This window comes from Juglans microcarpa x Juglans regia, chromosome 5D (genome assembly GCF_004785595.1).
Source record: "Juglans microcarpa x Juglans regia isolate MS1-56 chromosome 5D, Jm3101_v1.0, whole genome shotgun sequence".
NCBI classification, from domain to species: domain Eukaryota; kingdom Viridiplantae; phylum Streptophyta; class Magnoliopsida; order Fagales; family Juglandaceae; genus Juglans; species Juglans microcarpa x Juglans regia.
The window spans coordinates 3,031,314-3,045,606 of NC_054602.1; the positions used below are offsets into that span (position 1 = coordinate 3,031,314).

A 14,293-nucleotide genomic window follows, 5' to 3' on the forward strand; every position below is an offset into this window, starting at 1 on the left:
TTTTTACTTATTATTTATATACCACATATTTAATAAGAGAAAAAAAAATTTAAAAAAATAATATATAGTGTGTAGAATGATAAATAGAATTTTTCGGATATCCCCACCTACTTTGAATTTGATTCTAGATTATTATTGCCCACCTGATCAATTGTTTTGGGATTTAGCCCACTATGATTGCACCCAAAGATGCATATAATAAAAAATATAAAATACTTTAGGGCAAAGTTTAAACGATTCCTTGTGTCTCTTAAACCAATCATAAAAACCCATTAATTCCCTTGGCTGGCCAGCACAAGAACCGTGTGGAAACTTTATGGAGGGCCCTATCCATAGGCAAAGTGTCTGAAGTCTTGATGAGATTTTTTTTTAAGTTACAAGGACGGTGACATTAGGCTTGCATGCTGGGAACATTCCCTACTGTAAGTGAGTGCTCTCCCATGAATCTCTCAATGCAAGCAAACCTTTGCTTTTTTGTAGGTCTTCCTTATCTGTCACTTTCACTTGGGGCTCTCTCTCTCTCTCTCTCTCTCTCTATGTGTGTGTTCCTACCTTTTCTTTTTGGTGGGTAATCGGCTGTTTAATTATGTATTATGGATAAGTTGAAACGTTACTTTATTTGAGCTTGTCTATCCACATCTCTCCTTACCTTTTTTTTTCCTCACATCTCTCCTTACTTTCTTGGTAAGTGATAAACTTTTCAATCACCATATTAGTGCTCTATCCAAATAAACAAACATAAGAAAAGAAAAGAAAAGAAATTCATATCAGCGCTGTGCGAGATTAGATGGCTTTACTTGAGATTGTCCTTCCACCTCTCTCTTCTCTGACAAGGCAGTGTTATCTCACCATTGTGGGATGTAGCTTTACCCATTTCTCTGTCTCTTAAGTCTTACCTATAGGATCCCTCGTAGTTTCCGGAACTTCAATAGTCTCAAGAATCCTCCTCGCAAGAATTTTCCTCGGTAGCCAAGGTACAAACTTGATACCTGGCTACACTTTCTTTTCCTTTCTTTTGTCTCGTTTTGTTTTGGAGACTGTCCTGATCTGCCTCTGAAGCAGGACTTGCTGCACTATTTACCTTTCAGGTTCTGAAGTTCCACATGGAGACAGACAATTGTGATACGAACACGAAGTCGAAGATGGAGGACTACGAAGTGATAGAGCAAATAGGAAGAGGAGCATTCGGCGCGGCTTTTCTTGTTATCCATAAGATTGAGAAGAAGAAGTAAAAGAAATTTCTGACCAACATTGTTTCTTTCTTAGTATAACTATATTTCTTCAATCTCGTGGTTCTTATCAGCAGGATCATAAATATTGTTTTGCTGAAGATATATCAACCTACTTGATGATTTTCATGAACTAATTCTACGAAACAAATTTATTTGGATAACTATGTTGATACTTGATAATGATTGGATATGATGGTATCACAATTCACATCTACTTAAGGATCCAAGATTCTATGTTCCATTGTATGGATGATATCCAGTCTAATAAAAAAGTAAGATTTTCTTTGTAATTGCCATTTTCTTATTATTTGTTTTTTTAAAGGTATGTGCTGAAGAAGATTCGCTTGGCTAAACAAACGGAGAAGTTCAAACGTACAGCACATCAGGAGGTCACCATACAAAAAACTTCAGTTACATTTTAAACAATGAAATTCAATATCTTCTGCATCAACTTTTCTGCTCGCCGTATTCAATTAAAGGATTGGTTTTTAATTTGTTTCATGCGTGCCTACCCCATGTTTGCACTTCTCATTTCATTGGTCTAGCCTTTAGGCAATGTGGTTTAGTATATGTCTTTCCTCGGTTTTTCCAGTCAATCATATAGGATAGTGAACTTCGGTTTCATTTTTTCTGTCCATTCCCCATTCCCAATTGTACCTGATTGACTTGATGAAAATGTCATGTCTTGGCTGCTCTGCATTCTTTTCAAGAAACACATTCGGTTATGTGGCATTCTGAAGAAGTTGTATATCGGAGGCAGTATGTCATATAGATCTCCCTCACACACCAGCATATGCATCTTTCACTTCTCATAATTAGCAAAGAGGTCCATAATAGTTAGTGTCGAAGGTCGCTAAAATAGCATGCATAGGCGATGCTCTTGTTTATGTCCCATATATATTGGGCCTTTGTCTATTTTATGATCAATAAAATTTTGTTTACCAATAAAAAGAAAAATAGTGTCGAAGGACACAGAATTATATGCTAACAAATTGAACTCAGCATTGGTTTTCATTATTTTAAGTACCGTTTTACGAAATTCTATCTGTTTCTTCTAATATTCCAATCATTCACACAGATGATATTGTACGATAAACAGCCGCTGTACTGAATACAATTTTAAAGAGCTTGATTTCCTGTCTAGCTTTTCCATCAATTATCCCTGAAGATAACTTCTATAATCGAACTCCTATGCATGGAACCATACATGCCTACTCAAATTGGGATTCTCAATAAAATAACTTTCCAGACAGTGATTCTAGCTCACACCAATGACAGTTCCTCTGTTTATGTTGCAGATGAACTTAATTGCAAAACTAAATCACCCATACGTTGTGGAGTACAAAGATGCTTGGGTAGACAAGGTGGATGTCATTTTTATTCCAAAAGTCTGAATAAAACTTTAAGCTGACCTGATAGGCCTATAATTTTGTACAAGTCTGTAGTTACTGCAATTCTTTCTGACTCAGTTTATGCATTTCCATGAGTTCTTTTGTTTGTAGGGAGACTGCATATGCATTGTAACTGGCTATTGTGAAGGAGGAGACATGTAAGTAACATAAATTTATGTCTTGAACATTTTATGTAGGTTTTGGGTGGTCTAAGAGAATGTGTTTGTGTAAACAACTAATATGTAAAAAATAGAAAGCTCTCAGAATGCAATCTATGAACATGGAAGTAGGAAAAGTGAGTGTTTTTTTTTTTTTTCCCTTTGGAGCAGGGCTGAAATTATAAAAAAAGCTAGAGGGACATCTTTTCCGGAGGAGGTAATCAGCAAGATTTCAGGGTCTTTAAGTCCTTTATATGCGCTTAGTGTAATCTTCTCCTACTTTTAATTGTTTTTCCATTACATTTTTCAGAAGCTCTGCAAATGGCTGACTCAGTTGTTGCTAGCTGTGGACTACCTACACTCCAATCGTGTACTTCACAGAGATCTAAAGGTGTGATATTGTATCCATCCTTGTAATCCAAAGGATCCTAATTTTTGTACTAAAAAAATTTCTTGAATTCCAGTGTTCCAACATATTTCTTATGAAGGAGAACGACATCCGGCTTGGTACGAGAGCATAGTGATTATTAAGGGAGCATAATTTTATTTCTTGCATCAGGTTTGGCTTCCATGTCTTCATGTCTTCTAAAGCAATGTAAATCTTACATGGACTGTACAGGTGATTTTGGACTCGCAAAGTTACTTAATGCCGAAGACCTTGCTTCATCGGTATGAACTTGTATATATCCTTTGGTTTGCTAAATTTGTTACTTGTCGTCAACGCTGCAATCTACAAATTATCTTAAAACCCTACTACTGTATCTTAAAACTCTACAAACTATCTAAATTTATATCAAGTTTTGCTGATGTTTGTCATGCCTAGAACGCTCATCCATCACACGCTAACACTTAAGTGGCGTTTGAGATTTTAGGGTTTAGGTTACAACTTATCTAAATCCACTTATTTGCATCTGTCTGTCTTCAATGCCCTTTGTATTTTATATAGGTTGTTGGAACTCCAAATTACATGTGTCCTGAGCTCCTTGCAGACATTCCTTACGGTTACAAGTCTGATATATGGTCCCTTGGTAAGAATAGTGGAATCATGGTTCTAATTTAACAAAGCCGTGTCCATGATCTTGGCCAGAAGTCTAGGGAATGACTTTTTTATTTTTCACTTTTCAGGCTGCTGTATGTTTGAAATTGCTGCCCATCAACCAGCATTTAGAGCTCCTGTAAGTTTAAGCTCCAGCCAAATCTACTGAAATACATTATCAGCTATCAATATTTACTTGATTGAAAATTCCTCAAAATTAAAACAAATTTCTCAATTTAACAGGACATGGCTGGACTCATCAATAAAATAAACAGATCCTCCATTTCGCCACTCCCAATTGTATATTCCTCCTCACTGTAAGTGACCACCCAGTGCTATCTCAATCAATGTTGCATTTAATGTACGTGTAGCAATTGAAACAAGAAGCCTACACCTTACAGGAAACAGATTATCAAGAGTATGCTGCGGAAGAACCCAGAACACAGACCAACGGTGAGTTCAAGTCAACCTACCCTCATTTCTGGTTATATTTGAGCACCTTGATCCATTGCAGCAGCTGCATCTTTATAATTGTAGGCAGCAGAACTTTTGAGGCATCCACATTTACAACCATATCTTCTGCATTGCCGCAATCCATCTTCTGTTTTTCTACCGATCAAGCCCGTAAACAATTCCAAAGAAAAGGGAACAAGAAAAACATTATCTAACAGGCCTAACAGCAACAAAGGCAACAAAGACAAAGAAGATGGAACACTAAACCAGCTTGAAGGTATTCATCCATCTGAGGGAAATGCTGATATGCACCCAAGCAAATTGCCTAACAGTGACGAGCCAGTGTTGACAGCTCGAGCAGAAGACAACCTTGAGACCAAGAAGGTAGATCCTACTAGCTGTGCAGTTTTAATATCAGCCACCGGTTCAGGAGAGGGGTCAACTGATTCTGAAGCACCTATTTGCAATGGAGACGGTCAAGTAGATTTTAGAAATGTACCTGAAAAGGAAAGAACCAACAATGAGATTATGTTGGAGAGTACACTGAATACTCAGAATAAGGAACGGGAACAAACCAGTGAACAATTTAACCAATTGCAAGTGGTTGATATCAAGAGTGTGGCCACAAAAGAAGAAGAATCACTTAACAACCAAATTAAAAAAGAATCGGAGGTAGAGGCCATGTGTGCTAAACTGGGGAAATTTTGCAGCCAAGTTCAAGAAGAAGCCGAAACAGAGAGCAACCGTGGTAAACCCGGGAACCAAGTTCTTGATGAAGCAGAAGCAGAGGGAGACGCTGTTAAACCAGGGGATTGTAAGAACTTGACAATGTCCAGTGCAGGATGCACTGATAAAGACGTATCCCTTGATGATGAAAGTTCATCATCGCCTGAGCATATTGTTGAAAATAAACTCAATCTAGAATCCAGAACTATACAGAAAAGGGAAAGTCCTGATGCATACACAGAAGGCCACACAGTGTCGGGAAGTAACGGTACAGTTCCGTGTAAAGAGAACGAAAGAGCAAAAAAAGATAATATTAGTTGCTCCATGCAGACTCAGAGAGATGACGCTCATGTAAATAATCAAGCACCTAGTGAACACTCTTCACTGAGTACGCTTACTGGGATTGGTGGTGATGAAATCAAAAGTGAGTGGGATAATCAAAGCCAGCAAAGAGCGGATGCCCTAGAGTCTCTCCTTGAGCTATGTGCTCAGCTACTTAAGCAGGACAAACTTGAAGAGCTTGCCGGGGTGCTAAGACCATTTGGAGAAGAAGCTGTCTCATCTAGAGAAACGGCAATTTGGTTGACAAAGAGCCTCATGTCTGCACAAAAGCTTAATGGAGGAACGTAGTCTTTGAGAGGTGATTGGCATTAACTTGTTAGTCACTTTAAGAATGTTTTGATTGAATGTCTTAAAATAAAGTGTACATCATTTACATTGCTGTTTTGATTGAAGATAGATTATTGGAATAACATATAGTGCAGATTTAGCATCTTTGGTTCCTTTTTGACTCATCATCAATCAGTCGATAAATAAAATCAACATTCTTTTCTGTTTGCCATTAACTTACCATTCGAACATACAAACAGAGATACACACAAACAAAATGCAAGATGTTGCATATGGTTCAAACTACGTGTCATCTTTAGAACCATTAGTGTTGTCTCCTTGAATTTTTAGTAACTATGCACGAAATTACTTTCTCCCACTTCCTCAAGAACAGTGTGACTTGACATGAAGTAATGGTTTGTAAATATAGTTCATGCATGCCTGGCATAATTCAATCAACACCATTTTCGTTAAGGTTCACCTGTCATAGCCAGAGGTCCTCCTGTCATAGCCAGAGGTCCTCACTGGCTATGATGTTCTCCTACGCATTAACAAACTCCGATGTTTTTTTTTTTTTTTCCCTCCCCCAAGCAAGCAAATATATCATTCAAATAATGAAAAACGAGATACATGAGGAGGGAGTGGGGTTTTCAAACAAATGCTTCATTATAACAACCACAACGCTAAAATGAAGAAAAAAAAGTGGGTCTTAAGACTATAAACCGGTCGGTCTGGTCTGGTGGTCCATCATTTTCCCGGACCGGACCGGTAGATATAAGTCCCGTTCGGCCTAATTAGTTTTATTTTTAAATCAATTAATAAAAATATTATTTAAAATACTAAATTAACTTATTAATGTGGATTATGTAACTAACTCAATAAAAAAATATTTTATATGGTCAATGATAATAAATTAGATGAAAATTACATTATTAATTTATATAATTACTATATAATTAGTTAATTGATATTATATAGTAGTTAATTGATAGAATATTAACAAGGATTAATAACATATTTAAAATTTTATATTGTTAATGGTGATAAGTTAGATGGAAATTACATAACAAATTGTACAATTATTAAATAAATATATATAATATATTTATTATTATTATTTTCATTTGGACCGAAACGACAGGTCCGGTCGGTTTCTCCGGTCCAGACCAACTGTTGCACACCCCTACTTAGGACAAAAAATGTGGTCTCCCACCTATACCCTACAAAGAGGGCGCCGTCTTAAAGACGATTTTTTGCAGTTCGCAAACTGTGGAGTCACCGCTAGAGGTGGTGGAAGCCGAAAGTGCACTATTGTTTGTTGTCGTGAAATGTTTCCTAAAAAGACCCGTATTCACTTCCTCAAGATCATTAATTAAAGAAAACAAAAACATAATAGGATCTTTCTAGCATTGTAGTATGGCCTCCTAAGGGCGATAGGTCTACGAGTTTTTATATGAAATGATCGTTTTACTTTTGGGTAGTGATACTCTTATAAAGGGTTGTAATTGAGCCGAGCCGTTCTTTGGCTTGCCGAGCTCGGCTCGACTCAAAATACTTGTTCTCGAGATTTTTATTTTTATTCTTTGTTCGAGCTCGACTTGATAAGCTGAATTCTCAACTTGAGCTCGTCCCACAAAAGAATTCGAGTCAAGCCGAGCTCGAGCTCGAGCTTGTCCTACAAATGAGTTCGAGTCGAGCCGCGCTCGAGCTCGAATTGTTTATTTATTTATTTTAATAAGATTTAATAATTAATAAAATAAATAAATAAAAGATCTAATATTGAATTTATACAACTAACAAGTAGAACCTCTATTGAATTATAAAATTTTAAAAAATTTATAAATAATTAATATCTAACTAGTTGATATTTATCCAAAATAATAATATATTATATGCCTACATATATTATTAATACATACACTTAATATGATAGCATATATCTATTTCATATATGGTTTCCACATACTAGTATATGAAATTATTAAATTTTATCGACTAATTATTATAAAAGTTATAAAATATACCTATGAAGTATATTCACTATTTAGACATAAGTAATTAGATTACATATTATATATTTAATTATAAAAGTGGTATGTATATATTTATTAATATATGAATGTGTTTTAATTGAGTCGAGCTAACGAGTCGACTCGAGCATAAACGAGCGGGTTTTAACGAGCATTAGCCAAGTCGGGTCGAGTTTTGTAGGGTATGTGTCATTTACAAATCGAGTGTGTATTTGCTTTCACGAACGATCTTTATTTTTTCACGAGTCGAGTTCGATTCAAACTTAACCGAGCGAGTACCGAACAGGCTATCGAACAGACTGGTTCATTTACAACCCTACTCTTATACCTCATTTACTAATGCCTTACTATTTAGTTTTTTTTTTTTTTTTGTTATTTGAATCTAGATTAAAAATTCAAGAAGATCTAATTCTTACATAATTTATAAGAAAATAAATTCAATCAACCAACGTAATCATTTAAATTAATTCAAAATAAATTCTATTTTATAAAAATTGATTTAAAGAGTAAAAGAATGTCAATTAGTTTTATAAAATTATATTTATTTTTAATTAAATTATATGATTAAGTTAGTTAATTAAATTTATTTATTTTTAAATTATGTAAAAATGCTACATCCTGAGATTTTTAATTCAAATTTAAAGAATAAAAGGAAAAAAAAAAAAACTAGATAATAAAAAGTAATAAAGAATGTGTAAAATATCATTACCCTTTACTTTTACCCCTTTGCTGTCATGCCTGACGCGTCAATCGACGTAGAGTATTGTCGAGACGTTCCTAGACCGTATAATGGCCAAAATAAAATCAGTGGTAATTCTTTCTTAATTTTATTCATGAAAACAAGTGATCAACGATAGTAATCGATTCTGACTTCATTCTATATATATATATACTGGCTGATGCATTGGAAAATTAACAGATAACTAATGCTTGATTTGTAAAATAAAATATAAAAAAAATTATTATAAATTGATAGGACTTGATTGATATGTTTGATCGTAATTTTTATTTTATTTTTTTAAAATGAATTTGACATCTCACGTCAAATTATATTAATTTATAAATTCACTCTCGAATTAACACTTCTCAGAATCTCAAATTAATGTATTGTTATTGAGAAATCCCGACAATTACATGAAGAACTGAAACAATTCAAATACAATAGTTTGAAAGAATATCCAATCCTCCCAAAGCATACATAATCACCAAAACTTCCAACGTACTATTCCATTCAGACCAAACTTTTCTTTGTCACTCCCTTTATTTTCTAAGTTCTATCCTTTTTCGAGCTTACTGATGAAACCAGTAGGCCGTGAAGAAAGAAAAAACGGAGGCACCAACCAAGTACCCGACAAGGGGCAAGGTAGCGGAGGCTCCGCTGGATGGGCCAGGCGCAGGAGCTGGGACCTCAGTACTGGAAGCCAAAGCCGCGCTCATGGAGGCGGCGGCGATGAGAACAGCACATGAGATCTTCTTAGCGTCCATGGCGAATATTCAGATCAAATAATGAGATCAATGGCTATATAGCTAGCTTGCGAGACCCGCCTTGGAGTATGAAGAAACAGTCTTTTGTTATTCTTAATCTCAGGTATTTGCTGGCCTGAGGAAGAAGGAAGGTGATCGAGCACTTTTAAGCTTACCTTTGACCCAAAAATAGATACAGTTAGTTGCGGATCGAAAGGTTTTACGTGAATGGCTCTGCATGCATGGTGTGAGGATTTGCTATATATTCATGGGTTGTATATATATTACATGATCCGTATGAATTCGCGGTAGGAAATTAAGTTTTGCCAACGGTTTTTTTGGGATACTTTAATTAAACACAGGCCGGTTAAGAAAACATCTTCTTCTTAAGTACCTTAATTAATTTCTGAATTTCTCTAACTACTTTAATTTAATTAGCTTTTATTTATTGAATTATAATTTGGTGTCCCATATATAATCATTATTAATTTTAAAGGTTGAACGAATCGATCGATGGCTAATAACACTAATTAATTAATTTTAGATAGATCCAAATTAATATATATATATATATATATATATATATATATTGTTTTGGAATGTATGACCACTCGATGATCACCCTCGTCATTGACAAATATTAATTCCTTTAATTGCCATTTCCATAACTTCTTGTTGGCACTAGCAATTTACTAGCTATTTCCATAAATGTACGAGGCATTGGTTAAAGAGGTCATTTTTGTCTGCCAAACTTTGGTCCTTTGAAAAGGCGCAGCTCGATCGGCCCTTTTAGGTAGAGATAGACGCTAGCTTGCAGTCAGCAGATCGGAGATGATCAGGTGAATGAGCAAATTTTTTGAGCGGTCCGTCCGTCCTCCACCAAACAACAGCCCTCCAACGGGTGAGTGCCACGTAAGCTTCCCATTTTAACTTCTATGTGACCACATATCAGGAGATAACGCCAAAGGTCTGAAATGCATCCCCCTCTCCAGAGCCCCTCGCTCCCCCTCTCGCACGGAGATCTCCAAAGCCCCTCATCCCCTCGCCTATCTCTCGCACGAAAACAAGAAAACCACCCCCCCTCTACTTCCTCGTGACCCTCTCGAAGCCCCCCTCTCAAATACCAGAAACCTCGAATACCCAAACGTGTAAAGCTTGCTTTTACACGTAATCCTAAACCCCTGGTGATAGTGACGGTTGATTTTTTATTAGACAACTGGACTTGCTGCAAAAGACTGGTCCAACGTTGCTAAGAAAATTGAAGTAAATTTTCATTTTGCATTTTAAATTACTATGTTACTGCTGCATAATTTTTTCTGTTGGATTCCGAGAGTGATTTGGGCCTTGTTTCTTTTCACAAAACATTTCATCTCATATCATTTTATCATTATAATTTTTTTAAATCTTTATACAAAATAAAATAAACAATTCAATTTTTTTAAATCTCAAAATAAAAATAATATTAAAAAATATATTCTAACAATATTTTATTTAACTTTTTAACTTTAATCTCAACTCATCTCATCTCATCTCTAAAAACAAATGAGGCCTTATTAAGTTTGGGTATTCCTTAAAGGTAGTGATGGTTTATTATCTTTTTACTATTTATTTATTATTTATAGTATATTTATTTATTATTATTATTTTTAAATATTTTTTTCACATCCTTAATCATTAATAAAAAAATAAAAAATATATAATTTTACAAATATTTACTTTCTTAACTATTAAGTAAAATAAAAAATTAAAAAAATCAAATACAAGAAAAATAATAAATAAATAGTAGGAGGATAGCTAGCCTATCATTTTCTTTACTTAAATTTGTAAGTAAATGAATAGAGAAGATAAGATTAAGTAGAGAAGGTTTGCTAAATTTTCAAGTCAAAACTGGGACAAAAGTAATCCACATAAAACTGAAATACATGACATTGTCGTGAGTTCATCTGGTATGCCCTTTTACCATTTATGCTTTAGCTGCTACCATTTATGCCCTTTTATTTCCGAATTCATCAGTGTAATATGGCTATCAATTTTTACTGTGGCTTGAGATTATGGTGTGAGATTGTGACGTGAATTATGCTAATAATGTTTCTGATATGTTGATTGTGGTGTCAGATTGTGGCTTGAATTCTTCTGAGATATGGCTTGAATTCTTTTGAGATTGCGGTGTAATATGGCTATCAATTTTGACTGATTGTATGGGTCTTCTGAGATTGTGGTGTAATATGGCTACCACTGAGATGGTGGGCGACGGAGATGGTGTTCGAAATTACTGGTGGTCAACGAAGATAGTGTTCGAAATTACTGGTGGGCAAAGGAATTGGTAGCGACGAAACTGAGGGGTGATGCAATTGGTGTCGTTCGGCTGGGTTAAGGCATCGTAGGCTGTTGCGTTTTTGAAGAAATGTTGATTATCCATGGTGTGATGACCCTTGCGTAAATTGTGCGGAATCGCTGATTGGCATACTATTATTGGAAGTTGTTAATCTCTTCACAACAGACGGACCGGTGCAAAGCAGAACTGTGGGTAAATAGGTGGTACGTCTACATGTTTTATGGGTATCAAAATAATAAATAATTAATTAATGCCCATAACCATCGACAGCAACCCCCTAATTTTCATGATGGTTAGTACTATCTCGTGAAAGGACTGCTATACCACCATTACTCCAGCAATCCTATGTTGCAAGACATCCTAATCCTAATCTGAAATCATGGAAAATTAATGCTACCAACATAGATTTAATTAATGTTATTACTCCTTCCACCACAGTAGCAGTACTGTTTCAGCCCCCCAAAAAATTACCATATCACACTCAGCCTAACTTTTCCACATCTTGCTTGCTTTTCATTTCCGACTAAAGTAACAAGCCAACATGGAAGCATATGTAGAAGTACTCTTGTTTCTAGCACCTAGATTGTTCAATGGGTCCCAGGAGCCTTGACCCCTAAGGAATGAAAGTTGTAATTGCAAACGTTTCACGTCATACATTATAATGTACCAGAGAGTCGAAGAATGTTTATAGGACACACACAGACAAACTAACTATAAATTCGTGCTCTCTTACACTTACACAGCACAGTCGACTTCAATACGAAAAAACCCACCGATTTCTGATCTTTAATTACTCGATCTCTAGCTATCTTTCAATTTGTACTGAGAAATGGCATGGCTAGGTTCATCAACTACAGTACTTCATATTCATATGCTAATGGTACTTGTGTCCTTCTGTTTTGTGGCAACGATTATGGCACAGGAGGTCGGCATTGCCCCCTTAGCAGCGTTGGAGACTGGAGCTGGATTTTCCGTGCCGGTTGCAGGGGCAGTGATTTGTTCCTCTATGCTGGCCACTTTTGTCTCCTTTTTACTGCATTGAACTCGGAGCTGGGTTGTTTTGTTTAGTTTTCATGAGCTGGATTATATATGAGCGGTTGGGTTTTGTGCTGTGGTCTTTGTGTATGGTTTGAGACATCTACTATAAATGGTCGGACATGGACATAGTTAATGTAACATTGTACTGCAACTGGTGTGATTGCCTGTCAATAATTTGTTCTATCTACATTAATGGTAGAAACTGTTTGTTTTACAGGTAACACAGCATTGCTTGGATGATATATAATTATTATATATTAAGTTCTGATTTCTTTGTTGCAAAAGTGGTTTTTAAATTTGAAACATATTTTTGGCATAAAAATGGATTTGAATTGTTAAATTAGGCCCAGATTACCTGAAGGTTGTTGGGCCTTTGATGCCTCCCTGGGCCTACCGACATATATTTGCTGGACAGAGTGACGCCTTCGGACATGTAATAGCCGCCGTCCACCGAGTTTTCCGCATTACGCACACGCACAAGTACCAATTTCACATGCATTTTCCACACCGCAGGGGGCCACTTTACTTTACTTTACAGGCAATTCTTGAGCTGTTAGTAGCCGTTGCTGCCTAATTTACTCGCTGTTCACAGCTCCCTGTAGGGTCCACCGACCGCAGAATTCATCTTATAAATTCCATCGTTCTATCTCTGCCATTTCATACATTCTCAGGGCTCAGAAGACCGATCGAAGTTATCGAGGTGTTCTATAATCTCTCTCTCCGTCGCCTATATTTTATATATATTCTTCGAGTATCTTCAGCTAGCCATGGCCCAAATTAGCTTTTCCAAGGCATTGATGCTCGTCCTCGTGATGGTGACCACCTCGACGGCTATTATGGTCTCGGCTCAGGACAGCGAACTGGCGCCGGCACCAGCTCCCATGGACGCCGGAGCGGCTTTCTCAACGCCGGTATCCGGTGTCCTATTGGGATCCTCTCTCGTCCTGTGTCTTCTTTCTCTGCTCAAGTTTTAAATTCTTGATCAACTGCAGCTTTTCTTTTTCGGCAAAACTGCGTCATCCAGTGTGATTTTGATGAGAGTTATATTTACTGGTTTTGTTAGGGGGAGGATATTTGATTGTATTCGCTTCATTCTTTGTTCCTTTTTTATTACTATATCATAATGAAATAAAATACTTAATATATGGCGCTTATTATAGAATTCTTGTCATAGTACCAAAGAAAATTGAAGTGCCAAGTTACCAAATGACTAATAAAATACAGCTCCACTTTCACTTTGACTCGGCAGTAATGTGAGCTGGTCCTTAAAGATAAAAAGAAAAAATCAATGTGAGAATACTCTATAGCTAATGTTTCGCGTGATCTTGTTCGAAGTAAATTGGAAAACTTGTTTTGCTATAACCCTTTAGAGAAATGATAGTTGTAATTATGAATCTGTAAGTGTTGTGCAATCATTTTGAAAAAAATGAATAAGTTTTACATGAAACAAAATTAATTTATTAATAGTAGATCTAATTTTTTTTTAAAATAACTGCACGGTACTTACACACTTCACAACTATATGCTCGATTTTTAGGCTTACAAAGTGTTGAAATTGAGATGGATTCAATGTTAGTGATTGATTGCCTGAAGAAGAAAATGTGTGGTCTTTGATATTTGGAAGACTATTGGGAGGAGATGTTAAGGCTGCTGGATGATCTGTCTTTCCGTTTTCGACATGTCTATAGGGAATGCAATCCTTTGGCTGATGGCTTTGCACGTTTGGGAGCTGTAGGTGTTAATAAAACTTGGAATAATAGCTCAGATTTACCTCGTTTACTTGGGGGTATCTTTCGTTTGGATAAGAGCGGCTGTTTTTCT

At 36.0% G+C, this 14,293-nt stretch overlaps 1 protein-coding gene across 4 annotated transcripts; it reads left to right on the plus strand.

Annotated features, from left to right (window-relative positions):
- The first annotated feature begins 755 nt into the window (after positions 1-755).
- Positions 756-5,768, plus strand: LOC121266445 (serine/threonine-protein kinase Nek6-like). 4 transcript variants are annotated; one of them, XM_041170260.1, is made up of 14 exons: positions 756-974; positions 1,060-1,228; positions 1,555-1,621; positions 2,531-2,596; positions 2,735-2,781; positions 2,953-2,998; positions 3,092-3,172; positions 3,246-3,288; positions 3,401-3,450; positions 3,728-3,809; positions 3,907-3,956; positions 4,061-4,134; positions 4,219-4,270; positions 4,355-5,768. In XM_041170260.1, exons 2-14 carry the CDS (start codon positions 1,104-1,106, stop codon positions 5,624-5,626), a joined length of 2,055 nt encoding a protein of 684 aa, XP_041026194.1. In that variant the 5' UTR covers positions 756-974; positions 1,060-1,103; the 3' UTR covers positions 5,627-5,768. The 4 variants fall into 4 exon arrangements, with proteins under 4 accessions (XP_041026194.1, XP_041026193.1, XP_041026192.1 ...); XM_041170259.1 differs by having other exon boundaries at positions 1,063-1,228; XM_041170258.1 differs by having other exon boundaries at positions 757-974; positions 1,089-1,228.
- Positions 5,769-14,293: the final 8,525 nt, after the last annotated feature.